At 47.2% G+C, this 16376-nt stretch overlaps 1 protein-coding gene across 2 annotated transcripts; it reads left to right on the forward strand.

Annotated features, from left to right (window-relative positions):
- The first annotated feature begins 886 nt into the window (after positions 1-886).
- On the forward strand, positions 887-9943 carry LOC104140651 (T-cell activation Rho GTPase-activating protein-like). 2 transcript variants are annotated; one of them, XM_068938575.1, is made up of 10 exons: positions 887-1017; positions 1473-1557; positions 1667-1720; positions 2421-2487; positions 3983-4155; positions 4966-5127; positions 5584-5693; positions 6421-6616; positions 7230-7347; positions 7777-9943. In XM_068938575.1, the coding sequence occupies exons 2-10, from the start codon at positions 1531-1533 to the stop codon at positions 8970-8972; spliced, it is 2103 nt and encodes a 700-aa protein (XP_068794676.1). In that variant the 5' UTR covers positions 887-1017; positions 1473-1530; the 3' UTR covers positions 8973-9943. The 2 variants fall into 2 exon arrangements, with proteins under 2 accessions (XP_068794676.1, XP_068794677.1); XM_068938576.1 differs by having other exon boundaries at positions 3986-4155.
- Positions 9944-16376: the final 6433 nt, after the last annotated feature.

A 16376-nucleotide genomic window follows, 5' to 3' on the forward strand; every position in this document is an offset into this window, starting at 1 on the left:
GTGCCTAGGCTGGGGGAGTAAGTAACAGATGCTAATGTACTATGTAGAGGAATTGAGGAGAACACAGAGAACAGAGGTAGCTTTTGCCTGGATTTCTTGACCTCTTCAGTTGGATTAAACTCTCTTATTACTTAAACACATTAGGAAATATTTTAATAATGACTTGTAATTACATATTGCTATACTTTACTGTATGGTTACTTAATGCCACTTCTTTTGTATAAGTAGAATAATATTTAGAAATTGGAGTTCTCTTTTGCTTTTTAGACAGCTTATCTTTTTTAATTTCATTCATCTTCAACAATGAAAAGCTCACGAGCCAGTGTCACTTTTTCACGTAATCCATCCCCAGCCAGTCTAATGCTCAGAAGTACTTGCAGGCACCTGCAAAATGTGGGTCTACATTGCTTTAAGACAGCTGTCGCTATTACAGTTTTTTGAAAAATATACAAAAACATTTCTCTGAATCTTGTCTATTCCCACCTCCCCCCTTTTTAAATATCCTCAGTGTAAAGCAAAACTTGATCTGGTGGGGAATCTTTTAACTGCAAAATGTAAAGTCTCTGAGTGGGCAAAGTATAGACAGTACCTGTTGCCCTTTAACAGTAATGTGAACCTGCCCACACTGCAGCCCCCTCTGCACATCCCACCTCATGATGGTGATGCTACGTGGAACCAAACCTGGCAAATGTCTCATCTTTTCCATGCATAACAGCTACAAGGGCTTTCTTTTTTTTTTTCTTCAAGGGGAAAATAAAAAAAAAAGCAGCTCCTCTAAAAGGAAAGAGGAAGCCAGAAATTTTGCAGCGTCTTTGTCCTGCCCCATGATGCTTCTTCCTGTCTCTGCGAATTTCCACCTGCCTCCGTCCTGCATATATAATGCAGCACACGTGGGGTAGAACTGTTTAGTTGCCTGTGTCTGTCCAAGGGATTAGTAGCAGTGGGGGTTGATGCTGTTTCTCCTTCTCTCAGCAGTTCGCGGGAGGTGAAGGAGCTCTGGCTGGACTCTCTCCTCGGGTAAGTCCTGCCTGGAATTAAATTTGTGGCGTTATGGTCCAAGTCAGTGGAGTGCTCCAGATATAGCTGTACATAGACATACAGAAATATACATGGGAGATAGATGTACCCACTGCTGTGTGTAGCTCTTGGGCAGAGCTGACCGAGGTGCTTCGCCTTCTGTTTGCAAATTAACACCAGCCTTGTGTAGCTGTCACCACTTGCTCATTTTTTGCATGGACTGATAACGGAAAGATTTTTTTTTTCTATTTTAATAGAAAGAGGCACACAGAGCAGCAGGACTGAGTGCACTAGAGAGAGGGACTTTCAGTGAGCATTGCTTTCTGATTGACTTGTGTGAGATATCTTGCTGTTTCAGGATCATATTTAAATGCTAGACTGGCTTGCAGGGGAGAGAAAAGAAGGGTTCAGTGTTACAGAGCTTTTTCTTTGTCCATTCCCTGTTCAACAAACAGGCAAACAAAAGGACCCAAGGAAACCAGAGTGACCAGAGTTCCTCCGATTAAACTCCTAATGAAAGTGTTAAGCAGCTGTAATACTGTGAGTGTCTTTATTGTTTCAGCTCTGTCAACAGAGTGACTTTGAAAAGCACTGATTTCTAAACTACAGCATCAAATTACTCACATTCAGTCTTTGTTTTCTTGCTTAGTCAAAGACACTAAATGCTGGGAACATGGAGAGTTTGATTGAGTGCCAGTCAGAGGTAAGCAGCCCCCATGTTTCCCCCCTCCGCCCTTGCTGGCTCCTGGCAGGAGCCCTTAGCCCCGTGGGGGGGACTCCCCAGGAGGTGCCGTGGCCCCACGGGGCACAGTGTGGGGGAGCCAGCCGGCTGGCAGCAGCAGGGGAGCTGCACAGGGCTGCTCGCTGCCTGCCATTGCCTAGGAGCGGGCAGAGTCCTTCATGGGCTACTCCAGGCAGGCCCACGCAGAAAGGGCTTGGTATGGGTAGCAGCGGCTAAGGTGTCCCCAGGGCTCCTGGGGGCTTTCGGGAGGGATCCTGGCTGGGGCCGAAGCCATGGAGACACTGGCCACTTCCTCACAGAGTAGTCTGGGAGGAACTCCCCAGCAGCAGTGGAGAGCACGGGCACAGGCGGGCAGCCTGTCCCCCCCTCAGCCATGTTAGGATGCCTTGTGTGGGGCTGTGCCTTCTCTGGATCCAACAGCAGCCTGGTGGCCTGTGGGGTTGGTTTGGGGTCACTAGCTGCAGCAGCAGCCTTTGCCACAAGCACCCCTGTGGGGCAGAGAGGCGATGTCATTCCCGGACCGAGGCACCTCCTCAGCAGGTGTCTGACAGCCTCTGGTTTTGCTCTGGAGCTTCTCCCAGATCACTGCACTGCTGAAGCAGCTTGCTCGGGGCCCTTCCTGCTGAGTGGCAGCTCTGTAACCTTAACACGTTTCTTGCAGGCTGAGGTCAAGAAATGCCCCCTCTTGGTCCCCTCAGATAGCGAAGAGGGACTTTGCCCTTTGACAGGTGAGTTTGCAGAAGAAACTGAGGAGCTTCCTTCTGCCATAATGCTTGCAAACTGGCGCTTCAGCAAAACTGTTTGCGCCGCTTTATTCAGAGCAACTGAGAACCCTCACTGCTACCCTGGAGACAGCTTCACCCCGGGACTGCCACTCGTTTTCAAATGACCTCTCTCCTGAATGCACAGTGGCAGTGATGGCAGTGATGAGCACCAGAGGTGGTGGATATTCCTTGGTCCTCAGAGCCAGGTTTATTCATGTTCCTTGGCAGCAATAAGAAGTTAAAAGCGTTCACTTCTGCCATAAGTGTTATCACTGAGGTGTGGCATTGCAAGTGAGTACTGCTACCAGTGGTTACGCGCCACAGCAAATAAACCCTCTCAGCCACAGCAGCTGCTCTTGTTTTCTCTCACCTTGCAACACCTCTGGTCCTGTAAACACCCTAGAGGAGACCCTCAGCAGGGCAGGGCCAGATCTGGAGTAAGCTGTCATGCCAAACTGCCTGCCAGAAGCCCCAGAAGCAGGAAAAAGTTTTATATGACAGCATAACATTAGGTGTCTTTCTTGTGGGTTTTAACCCTTCCCTAACAAGGGCTTGTGTTGAACCTCAAATACAGGTCCCAAGAACTCCTACTTGCATAGGACAACTTCATTTTGGAGCAGAAAGCAACTCCTTTATAGGAAATTTCCAGAAGGCAATTCCTTTAGAAAGCCCTCTAGCAAGTGGATCCATTCCTCACAATTTCTGAAGGGGAAAAAAACCCACATACCAATACAACAATCACTTCCAAACTCCTTGCACGCGCTTCTCTTAAAGATGTAGATACAAATCCCACGCTAAGAGATTTTGGACCTGTGAGGCAATGAGGACTGAAGGTGGTATTCCCATCCACTGGGGCAATCCACTGGGTGGTCTAGCAGGGGCAGGGTAAAGCATCAGTCCCAATAGAAGCACTGTCAATACAGCACTGCTACCCTTGCGTTGGCAGAGCAGGAGTGATGTTTTTTCAAGTCAGCCTGTGACAGAGGCTGAAAAGCAGGAGCCCCTACTTCCACTCTAGCCCTAACTTAGATGGGGGCAATCTCAAACCGTGAAGTGAAAATTGTTGTCATTGCAAGCTGCCCAAGTGACAGATCAGCCTTAAAGAGTTATCGCAGAAAACTCTGCGATGCCAAAACACCTCTGTAAATGTAAAATACCTCACGGTTTTTTTTGTGCCTTGTGTGTTCCCACTTTCTGAAAGCAAGCAGGGAGGATAACGTTAAAAAACAGGAAAGGTGGTGTCCTTAGAGGGATGGTCACAGTTTTACAGTTGAGGTGGTTGTTTCCTTAGTAACCACTTAGTTGTCTTTCAGTTTCTCCCTGTTTACTTTGAGTTGCTGTTTCAACATACATCTCTGCTCTTCATTCAGCATCACACGGCACTGCATATAGAAAAAACGCAGCATAGCTCTCTCCTCCTGTTTTTTTAAACAGATTTTTGCTTTCATTTTGCTTGTAGCAGATGGAACTAAGAAAAGAAAGAAGGTGATATCATGGCCATTTGCTCTGAGACGAACCTCTACCAATGGAGACTGCCCAGGGCAGCTGGACTCTGACCTCAAGATCCCCCTCTTTGGCCAACCTCTGGCAATTATTTTTGAGGAAGATGAGAGATTGCCCCAACCAGTCCAGGTAAGCAAGCCTGGTGCTGTACTTATCCTGCTTCTGGCTTCTTGCGTGAGGCAGCATTCCCCGCACTTCGGCTGTGGCTCTCAGGAGACAGAGGATTTTGTTGTTTCCCCTCCACACACGCTTCTAATTGATGAGGCCTGAAGTTCAGGTCTCATCCCAGATTTAAAGGGGTGAGGTTTACAGGTTTGGTCCAGCCCACACAACTTCTGTGGGAAGTAACTTTCGAGTGGAGATGACCCAGGCCCAGGGAGAGGAGAAGCAGATCTGCTCCCTAGTGTGCATGCCTGTGGTCTTACAGAAGTCATGTAAAGGAATCTCTCAGCAACATAAACAGCCAGGGATTTCTGCATTTCCCCGAGCAAAGTGTTCAGCCATGAACTGACACTGACAACTACCTAAACCCTATCTTCTGGTTAACAAGGATCTTGTGACAGTTTCCCCTTCAAGTTGGCTTACCCAGCTAAGAGGCTTTTTTCTCTCCTAAGCAATCTGTGCTGGGCATTCAGCCTGGCTTGGGAAGGAAAGGATTCAACCCTAAAGGCTTGATCCATTCCTTGTTTCCTTCTGGAAGAAAGCTGGGATGGCTCCACTGAAGTCAGTGGAGTTCAGAAAGAGTGTGGCTTGGCGGGACAGTGAGGCTGCTCCCCATGTAATCTACATGGAGTAAGAACTAGATCCTAACCCAAGCAAAGCAGAGGGCCCCTCCAGTAAAAAACTCACTTCTGCCTCTGAACAAATGCTCTCCTGTCAAATGGCCCTTCTTCACTGAAGGAACTCTTCTCCCTTCCCTGTCTTGTTTTTTTGCTGCAGGATCTCCTAGCTATCTTGTATAGGGAAGGCCCTTCTACTGAGGGGATCTTCAGAAAAGCTGCCAATGAGAAAGCCCGCAAGGAGTTGAAGGAGGACCTGAACAAAGGTGGGCAGGTTGATCTGGAGAGCAAACCTGTGCACCTGTTGGCAGTGGTCTTGAAGGTAAGTTCTGCTGCCTTTGAGCTGGGAGAGTGCGTTGCAAATCTGCATGGGACCACTTGAGTGCCTCAGTGGGCCCGCGTGGGACTCAAAGCTAAAACAGTAGTGAAGCCATACGAAATGCTTCAGGCTTAGGCCAGCTTGGTGTTTGTCTTTTCCACCCGATTTTTCTGCCACTGATTTCCTGCATGCCCATGGGCAACTCACTTTTCTTCCTCCACATCCTCCTCAAGGAGGAATCCTGAGATTTCGCGGTGCACAGAAGGCTGATAGGCACTAGGCCCTGCTTTTGCACTAACACCAGTCTAACTTGGCATGTACTCGCACAGCCCACTGCTCTGTCAGGGGTCAGGAGCACCTCGCTCAAACCTGCCTCCTAGGGAGCCCAGACCCCGGTGATGCTCCCTCTGGGCTCAGGGGTACTGGCCAAAGCCTCATCTGAGTATCTTGGCCTTGCAGGACTTCCTCCGAAATATCCCCTCCAAACTCCTGTCAGCCGACCTGTACGAGAAGTGGATGCTAGCTCTGGAGAAGCCAAGCAAGCAGGAAAAAATTGAAGGCTTGAAAGAGTAAGTTTTGTAGCCAGTCCCAGGGTTATGGAGAGGCCAGGGACTTCTCTGGAAATGGGGAGTCTCACAGAAAAACCTGTCATTTCTATCAGCTTGCTAGTGCTCCTGTGCGGGTTGATTTAGTGGGGAAGCGGCACAGAAAAGCACTTCTCTAGCAATAACACTTCCACAGGGTGTTTGAGATTGCTCTAAAAACACCTAGGGTAAGAACAGGATGGAGGTTGCTGTATCTCAGCTAATGTAGTCACTCTGCTGGGGGGAGGGTCAGCCATCAACAACAAACCTTCCTTTCAGTGCCTGGGAGGCCAGATGTTTGGACACCACCACCACGTTTCGTTCTTCAGAAGCAGCAGATTTGGAGGCTGACTTAGGATGCCTTGAAAGCTGCACAAAGTAACCACAGGCTTTCACGTGCCTTCGGAAAGCCTCCAATGATTGCTCCTGACAACGTCTCCTCTATTAGAGCTGTTGATCTGCTGAAAAACGTGGACTGTGCTGTAACGCTCGCTTTTCAGTCAAGGTCTTGTCATTCAAGATCTTTTAAGTAACCACGTGCTCAGCTGCAGTCAGGGATTTCTGAAGAGTACTTGTGGGAAGTAGTGCAAAAAAGCACATGGGGTCCTCTTCTAGGAGGAAGCCTCATTTGGGCGAGTTCAACTTGCTCACAGAAAGAGGTAGCAGCCCCTGCACCCTGGATTCACGTTACGTTTCATTTGCGTTCACTCAGGGTGGCTGACAAACTGCCCAGGCCAAATCTCCTCTTGCTCAAGCACTTGCTTGCTGTGCTCCACCACATCAGCCAAAACGCAGAGACCAACAGGATGGACTCCAGCAACCTTGCCATCTGCGTCGGGCCAAACATGCTGAGCCCAGACACGGACAACACGCTCCCGCTGGAAGTGCAGAAAGAGCTGAATGACAAGGTACGTTGAACTTGGCAGCTAGCTACTCTCTTCAGGGCACATCCAAGCCACCCACTTAGATCCCACGGCCATTGCAAAAGCTAAACAAAACAGCACCCCTGTGCATTGGCGGTGGCCCTCAGCTGGGCTATCTGCAACGTGGCAGACAAATCTCTCCTATCACACCCTCTAAGCAAGAGCAGCACTTGCCCTGCAGTCTCCCGCCTCACATCACAGCTTCTGAGAGCTGCACATGCAGAGACAGCAAGGGGCATGCTGTGGGCATGGCTACCCGCCTGCCCCCTCCATGGCACAGACACAGCTGTGGTTAATGCCATGTTGGTTGTGCCAAGCCTGATGAGCCTGTCTGCAGCGTCAGGCCTCACGCCCCAGAGCAGACCCCTGCTCTGACTTTCTGCTGGTGTCCTGGCACAAGTCGCCCTGCCCTCTGCTGCCCTTCACCACAAAGCACAGCTGCAGCCAAAGGCACCTCGCTGCCTCAGCTCCTGAGCTTGTGTGGAGCAGCTGCCACACAGCTACAGATGTCAGTACAGAAACAGCAGTCAGGAGCAGGAAAGACTGTTCCAGATGTTTTCAGCATCTCGGCCTGAAAGAAAGGCTTTTCTGTGTGCAGGTGACAACGTTGGTGGAGTTCCTCATAGACAACTGCACAGCAGTGTTTGGGGAAGACATGGCCTTGCCTTTCAGCCCTTCGGACAAGGAGCCCCCCAAGCACACAGGCAGCTCCACAGGTAAGAGGATGGACTGAGGATTGTCATGGACCAGGGCTACTGGTTCCAATTCTTGGAGTGGGTACCAGAAGACACTTGTGGAAATGCAGAGAGGTGCAGAGGGTTCAACCCTACGTTATGGCAGGGTCTGGCTGCTGGAACACTTCCCAGAAGCTCCAAATGACAGCCCTCCTCAAACAAAATGCAGGCCAGATGTTAAACATCTGCAAAACCTCTGCTCTTCACAGAGTTGCTCGCTATGCACTAGAACGGCACTCTCCCAGGATATTGCCCTTGGTGGCACTTGTGTTTCCCTAACTTCTCCACAAGTCCGCAGGTACTAAGGTTGCACCTTGGCACCCGCCCGGCGTGCACGGTCCCCCCCAGGAAAGTTCCCTTTTCCCTTCAGGTGGCCAGTAAAAACTATCTAATGGCTCTTTCTTGCCACAGAACACCCACAGGCTACTCCGCAGAACGGTTCGGCCTATGATAGCCCAGAGCCTGAAGCTGAATGCGGCCCTTGTACCCCTGAGAGGGAGCAGCCCAAAGGCAGAAGCACCAGTGTGAGTGGAAGATATCCAGCACATGTCTCCGCCCCTTCACTGCCTCACTTTACAAATGCTGTCAGCATGATGGACAGGAGGTACTCAGAGCCAGACTTGTCCTTCCACAACTGCTTGGAAGGCACGATAAAGGACCAGAAGCTAACCAAAAGTGAGGACAATTTTCCTGTTCGGCAGGAACGGCTCAGGTTGGAGAACAAAGCATTGAAAAAACGGTTTTCAGTCTTGCTTTCACAATTATTAAATGACTCGCTACCCAAACCATCTTCCAGTTGCTCCCTGGAGAGCTCCTTTTCTGGTTCTGAAGGCTCAGTTTTCATCAGCTCCCCGTTAGATTCACCAACCAGTCCCCAAAAAATCTTTTTAAATAGGCCCCAGTCATTTTCCAACAAGCCCGTGGAGGACAGCAGCACACCTAGCAGAGAGATCAAAAAGCACTCTATGTCCTTCTCTTTTGCAAATCGAAGGAAAACACTAACAAAAACCCAGAGCTGGGGGCCTGGAAAAAGCATAGGTTTTCCGACAGACAGCTTCACAATGAAAGGAAATCAGTTCTCCTGCAGAATTGTCCGGGGAAACATGCCTGATGAGAACAAGCCATTGCCTGTGGGGTATCAGCAAAGGCCCCGTTTCAGGTCAGCTGATGAAGTGTTTAGAGAGGTGGACCAGAGGAATCCTGGAAGCCCACCCTCTTATGAAGAGGCTACAAAAAACTGCCTGTCCACTCAAGTTCCATCCTACAGTCTTACAGTTCAAACTATGCGATCAACGATGTCAAAGGAGGATGCTTTGCCACCCTATCCATGCACCAGCTGTGCACAGAACATAGCATATATGGCTCCCAGGGCTCTCCTCAGTGACGCAAGTTCTGCAGGGAAGGATTCCGAGGGAGAAACTGCAACCCACAATGTTGCTCTTGGAGTCAACTCCCGTGTGAGTCTACCCGTGACTCCTGGAGTTTATCGGCTGAGAGCCATGTCCGAATCCTATCAAAAGAACAAACATGAGTACATGACTCGGCGATGCAGTCAGCCCATTTTTGAGGTAGACCAGATCCAGTATGCGAAAGAGTCCTATGTTTAAATAGCCTGTCTCTCCTCTTTTCACTCTACAAAGTAAATATTGTAAAATAGACGTCTTGCTCATTCTATGTAAGATTTTACTTCCAAGGGATAAAAAATAAGCTAGCTCTGCATGAGCATTTTTTATTGGGGGACTCCCCTGAAACTGTTGTCAGCTTGACATGTTACATTTTTCCACCAGAAGAGGTAGGGTGGACAGACCCATGTATTGTTATGTAAAAATACTGTGAATATGCTGTATATAACCTGTTACGTGAGAAATCTAGCCATTAGTTGATAAACAGCAATGCATTTGTATCCCTACAGGACGATTTCCAGATTAGCATGTTCTAAACCTGTCCCACCTTCCTTTTCTTTTCTATAGGGCTACAGACTCCATGCCATTTTTTGTATGTGTGTGTGTCTATCTGATGCAATGCTATTTTGTCATCAAGGCCATCTCCACACTCTTCCATACTCTTCCACACTCTTGGACCTTCTGCCATTACCTCTTCCTGCTTACTAGTCATGAGAACAATCTGACTACTAACCAGCATTAGTATCGCATCCTGAACCGGGATCTAGAGTCATTACAGCCCTACAAGGTCAGTTCGGGCAAGTATCAAGTAAGAGTCACCCGGCCTGAGGTGCTTTTAGTCTAAAAAATTGGACAGGCTGAGGTGAAAGAATTAGTATCTTCAGGTTTGTTTTTACGAGCAAAAAGGAATTAAATCCTCTAAGGAAACAGTCTGTGTTCCAGTTTTCAAGAGCTAAACCTGCACCTCATTCGTAAAATGATAAAAAAGTGTTGGCAGCATCCTTATAACCTTGTAAAAATTACTGAAAGTGCAATGTGTGTGTACATATAGGAACTCGTCTTTCGTTAGGACTTAACTCCCTGTTTATGGCTCAGTGTAGCCTTGAGCCAGGAGCAGGGAGAGTTTTTTTTGGCTCCCATGGAATTTCACTACAATAAAGCACTTTTTGGCATGACTCTGTGACTGCTCCTTCTCTCTCTTTAAAACACTCGGGCACTACATGTACTATCCCAACACGTACATGCCTCTACACATACGGCAGGGCTATCTGAATGAGCTGACCTACCTACGTAGCAGGAGGGGAAGGACTTGAGCAGCAGCATCACCACAGTTGCTGTTGTTAGAGCCTGAAAGCTAGCTCTGGGGAAGAAATGCCTCTCTCTCGGGGAATCAAGGCACAGCCCCAGGGACCAGCAGTTACCAGCCGGTGGGGAGAGACCTTACAAAGAGATGCTACTGCTCCAGAGGTGGCTTCTTAGAAAAGGAGCACAGAGGCATCACAGGTGTGATGTTTCCCGGGTGCAGCTCTTCCCAGGACACCAAGGAAAGGGGCAGAAGACCTGGCCCGAGAGGAGCAGTGCCTGGGAGAAGGAGCATCCTGGCAGGCTGCAACTAGAGAACATGCCCCCTCCACTGGCCCGGGGGAGCAGGGGCACACTCCTGCCAAGGAAGCCAACTGACAGGATCCCAGTGCAAGGTGCAAAAGACATTGGCCATTTTCTGGAATCTGCAGTTCTTCCATTGAGTGGGTTTCAGCTCTCCTCTGTATAAACCAGAAGTGTTTTGTCCTTGTGGCAGATATGGGCGTGAAGAGACAACTCACGCCATTGGTGGTGATTTGGAAGCCATAGAACAGATAACAAGAACTTCTAAATGTATTGAAGCAAAAACATGAGCATTTCTTTGGTTGCTGACTCACTGAATTTGACTGTGACAAGACAAAGGATCCCAGGAAGAGGAACTGCCTGTTTCTTGCCCACTTCTGGAAAAATCCAGGAAGAATGAGCATAGACACTTTACCAGAGATGAAGGGGGTCTCTCTTTGGGTCCAAGCAGGTGTCCTAGGGCAGACATGACAGTCATGCGCAGCAAGCTCAACCACCAACTGAGCTCGAAATGCTCAATACATGTGGGCCTGAATCTTCTAGTTTCAGGATAAGAAAAGAGATTTTAGTCCATTGGGAACTTCTTTTAAGGCACTCTGAACACAGAAAGAATAAGATGAACAAAACAGAAAGGAGCTCTACACATTGTTAATGAGCAGGAGTAGGATGAAGGAATTGCATAAAATCATGGTCCAACCCTCTCAGTTTGCGCTTGCACTGGTTCAAGCCCAAGAAGCACCATGGTTAAACAAGACCTGAACGTAAACAGACCCCCACAAGAGATCTACCCTCTCATTTACAAAGAACTTTTGTCTTCCTCCATTTCTGTACTTTAAGACTTGCTTTTTCAGTCAGTATTTTTTTCATAGCATGTCCCTTCACACAAGTGATTTCTCTTCCATACAAGCACTTAGGAGGCGTCAAAAGAGCAGAGTGTCACAGAAAGCAGAGGGCTTTGCTTTAGCTCTGTGTTCTCTCTGCAGCTCAGAAAACAGCTTTACCATGCTATCAGACCACTTTACTACAACTAAGGATCCAGTCCAGCCTTCCTGCCTTCCAAGGGTAAGGCACTTTTAACTGCTGTATCTAAAAAGTGAATTATTGGAGGGCTTTTGTCAAAACTGCCTCCCCAGCCAGAAAGACTAAATGCCCATTAACAGCTGCATCAGTGGGAGCTGGCTTTTGCCACAAGAGCCAAGTGATATTAGGAAGGATGCTCTGCGCCTTGAGTTACATGTTCCAGTATGATTATTGCACCACATACTTCACACACCCAATTTTCTAATAAAATTTCATGAAGACACTCTAAACATACAAGGCATACAAACAGATCAAAAGAAGAAAAAAAGCATGATTAAGGCAGGAGATCCAAGCATTGCATTGGCAGACATTGCTGGAATTAGGGTCACTGATGCAGCCTAAATGAAGCTTCTCATGTTTGCATCCTGCTGTTGTTTTTAAACACATGATGCACTCTGCTCTTCCCCACAGGATGCACCTGCTCTGGGTAGGAACCAAGGCTGTGCAGCAAAGAATGTCTTAAGTCTGGCATTTCCCAGCTCAGCTTGCCAAGCAGAGCACCCTGGCTTTCAACATCATGGTATGTCTGATTTTCTAGGATTTGAAAGAACAAAGAGAAGAACAACAGAGTTCCTCATGGACCAACACACCCTTGTGCACCAGTGAGTTGCAATCTTTTGTTCTGCCACACAGATCTCAGTCACTTGATTTAGGAGAGCAACTTACAGCAGAACTACACTGGCACCCATTCTGTAGCCACGCTTTAGTGAAGGCTGAGGGAAATACTTTCCCTGCAGGTTTCACAGACATTTGGACTGGGAGTCAGAGGCAGAGGCAAGCATTTACGTGAGCCCGCCTAATCTTCTGCATAGTCCGCATCTGAGTCTCTCTACAAACTCCTGGGACTGAATTGAGTCAAGGTGGAATTCAGCTGCCTGAAAGTAGGTGCCTACAGTCATTTGGGTATCCCAGGGCACCTCAAGAAATTTTCTAAGGCATCAAAAGTGGATGTAGGTCCTGATGTTTAGGCAACTGAATCTTTCCCTAAAATCTTTTCTGGCTGTCATTGCAACTTAGATTCCCACTTCACACATTTAGACACCACATTTAGACATCTGGAGTGTAGTTCTGTATAATCTAGGGCTGACCACTACCCTGACCGACCGCAGAGGAACCGTGAAACTTGGCATTTTGGGCACCATGTGGGCCCTGGTTCTCTAGCAGGCACAGGCCCTCCTGCTTGCCCCCCTCCAAAGCTTGAGTCCTCCTGTTCCACTCCACTGCCAACAACCCTGACTCAGATCTTTCTCTTCTCTCCTCCTGGCTCTTCACATCTGCCTCGTTTTCATTGCCTCCCTAATCCCAGACTGCATTCCTCACCTTCTCATCCTATTATTTAGCTCTTAACTGAACCACACCTATGTTGCCAAAGTCCCAGTTTCATTTCTATCCTTTCCATCCCCAGACCCATTTCTCAGTCAGCCAACTTCAATTCTCCTCTTCCTCTTCTTCCAAATTTTCGCCCTTAACTCTGCCCTGGTTCTTATTGCAACCAGTCCCACCAACATTTCATCTGGTCTCAGTCTAACACACATACACCATCCTTTAGTCTCTGCATAAACAGAGAACCAGAATAGGAGAAGGAAACATCTCAATAAGGTAATGAAGAAAAGAGACAATTCATGAAATCCAATGGTGGTCTCACTTCACAGCTGTAACGGTGGAAAGCCTCCAGGATGAAATCTTCCACAGGCATGGAGGATCTTGACTTCATGAGATTTCAGCAAGGGGTCTGCACATCTTGTGCTGTGGGGAAGCACGGTGTGTCAGCTATTAGAGAAGGAAATTGGGAGCTAGGTGAGGACTAAATAACAAGATACCATAAGCCACTTTTCCCTGGGCCTCAACAAAGCAATTCACAGTCATGATGGTAGGGATGTTCTTGGTAATCGGCTTCTGTTCTTTGAGAAACGGCATTGTCAATACAGTGATTTTTGCTGCCTCCATAGGTATGGTCGTGGGGAGGAAATTGTCTCACCTGTCTGACCTCCACTCCAAGCTGTTGTCTGAAGGGCATCTCTTTCCAGGAACCGGGAAAACAGAACTCTGTTTCTGTTGGGACTGCTCCGCAATGCTGGCACCTAAAATAAAGTCAAGAATCTGTAATTTTTTTTGTAATGTGATTGTATCTCTTCAGCCTTCTGATTAGAAATAGACCTCCGTATTTTCACATAGCACTAGAGCCAGAATGGATGGCTTGGGGATTCCTGCTTGGAGTACATATATTCTCAAAATGTTAAAGCTAAAGATAAAATGACTGCCTTGTAACTCAGTTACATGTTCTGGGGAGTTCCACACAGCCTATTTTTATGATAATATTTCCTCTTGAAATACTGCTATCAAAAGTCTCCAAATACAGCAACAGAAAGAAGTATCACCAGAGAGGCAAAAAGCCATCTAAGGAAAATCCCTGTCTGTGTTATTTTTAGTCTGGGAAGGGGAGTTCTCTTCCCTCTACTGCCTGTTTTGGATTTGGCAATGACACACCACAGGAACTTGTTGGTTTGCTACTCTTGGCCCTGCTTGTATCCAGGCTGACTCACTCCATACCCTGCAAGAGACAATTTCAGCTTCCCATTGCACCCAGGCAGGTCTTTTGACCCACAGAACAAAATTTCTGCCATACTGAGGCCAAGAGATAACAGCATTTTGTTCACACAGAGGTTTACAGGGGTGAGCTTTTAATAAATCTACATAGGCAGCCCAGGATGCTGAATGATAGCCTTAAGTAGATAAACCATTCTGAAGGTAAGGAGCCACTGATTTCCAGTGCCTCTTTTCCATGACCTCCAACCTCAGGGATTCCCTACAGCAATACGTGATTATGGTTTAGTTGGGAATTTTATCCTTCTACCATGTGAATGTGTCCAGACACCCATCTTTCTACAGGATTCCTACAAAGGGGAACTCAACTCCCTGCTTCACTACAAAAGGCAGAAGAAAACACCAAATGGCTCACTGTCAAAAACTCCATGACCATAACATTAACTTTCTTCCCTTAAATGCATTAATTTATTTCCTGTCTCAGGAAAAAAGGATTTTTCAAGTGTCATTCCTGCAATCCTGCATTTTTATTTGATGAAAATACTGTATCCAATAATGTGCACGAGTCATGTACTCCCTACTAAGACATGTTCAAGGCAGTAGGTCTGCTTCCCCACCACTTTGCAGACCCAGGGAGCACAAAGAGCTGGGCAAAGCACGCATAAAATGCTGCTTTCTTGGTCCACATTCCGTCTGCATGTCTATGAATGTCTCTATCTCAGATGAGAAGCAACCTAGAAACTCAGCCATGAAGTTAACCAAGTGAGCTTTGTAGTTCACTTGGTTAGCTGTCTGAACGAAAAAGCATTTCATGCCCATAACTGACCAAGTTCAGTTGCAAAACTCAAATAATTATAACATGCTGTCACACTGCTAGCATTAGCCAGATAGCAGTTACTGCAGCTATCATGGGTCTCTCCACGAGGACAATTTCAGTCTACAGGAAGAGGAAACCCACCTTGGTTAGGCGCTCTGGTTACACTTTTCTCTGAATTTTGTTTGCAGTCAGTCATTATCGCCTGTGTCATCAGAACAAAGAGTGAAAACTTCAGAGGAACTTCTGAAGGCTCAAAATTTACAAGAGGAAGCAACTTTTTCAATAAATTCTCTGACAATGATAGAAAGAAAAAAACAGGAAAAAAGGAGCACCTACTATTGGAAAAGTGATACAATCCTTAAATGAAGAGCCAGCTCACACACACACAGCCAGCCGCCTACAAGCCTCTGTTGGGTGAACAATGTTTTTTTTTTTCCTCTTTGTTACTCGAAAACACTTATTATCTAGTCATCATTTTTATAGAGCTCATCACTTACATCATTTTAAATCAATCTCTTTCACTTCCTGTGACAAATACACCAACTTAAATTTCTCTTCTAAGTGAAGTCCATTCCAAATTCTTCATGCTCTCCTACAAGAAGAGAGGAGACCATAAATTATTTTCTGTTTCTAACCTGAAATGCCACTATGAAAGTCTGAATAAACGGTTCAGAAGTCCCAAACGGTTTGACTATCTTCAGCTCTGCTTCCTCTGCTCGGTTCAAAGACATAAAGGCTTCACACTCTCTAAACAAAGCTGGCCAACCAGCTGTTTACAGAACCGATCCAACGGCTGCTCACAACTCTTCCTTCCATCAACCCACGACCCTCCCACCTACTTCCCTGACAGAGGCTACAGTTCAAATTCAAACCCTGCACCGTCAGTGTCACATACACATTGACAATACAGAACAGTATTTTGTTAAATTGTGAGGCCAAAAACAAGAAGATTCCCAGACACATTATCATGGAGGATGGCCTTGCAGTAGAGACTGAAGAATTGTAGTAAGGTTATTTCACTGCAGGGTCCTTTTTCCTCACCCTTCCTGTACAATTTGGGGCTTGCAATGTTTTAAGCCTTTCACATACAAGTTGCAGCGCTATCCACTGCCCACTGCCTCCATGCGCTGAGGAAGAGGTTTCTGCAGCTTTCCCCTCACCCCTCTGAGTGTGATTTCTCTGTCTCAGCATCACTGCATAAAGCCGTGACTTCACCCAGCAAGTGCAGCCGACCAGCTTTGGCTGTGATTCACCAGCCAGCTCTCTCTAGCACAACTGGTTAGGAGGCAGGAAAGGCATTGCAGTATCCCTCCAGAACTTTGCACAGTCCTGTACTCCAGGGAGGACATGACATGATGTGAAATGATGCACAGATACATGCCCATCCTGTGAGTTACAGACACAAGGAGACATGGCATTTGGTAAGTCTTTGGGTATGTGAAAGGGGAAGAGCAGTCACTACTTCTCTGTAGGTGAGCAGGGAGGATGGCCTTATGATAAGGATTGGAGACTGGTACAAAGTTCATTCAGTTAACTTCCAGGTCTGCTTTTGCCACATGCTT

Source organism: Struthio camelus, chromosome 3 (genome assembly GCF_040807025.1).
Source record: "Struthio camelus isolate bStrCam1 chromosome 3, bStrCam1.hap1, whole genome shotgun sequence".
In the NCBI taxonomy this organism is placed as follows: domain Eukaryota; kingdom Metazoa; phylum Chordata; class Aves; order Struthioniformes; family Struthionidae; genus Struthio; species Struthio camelus.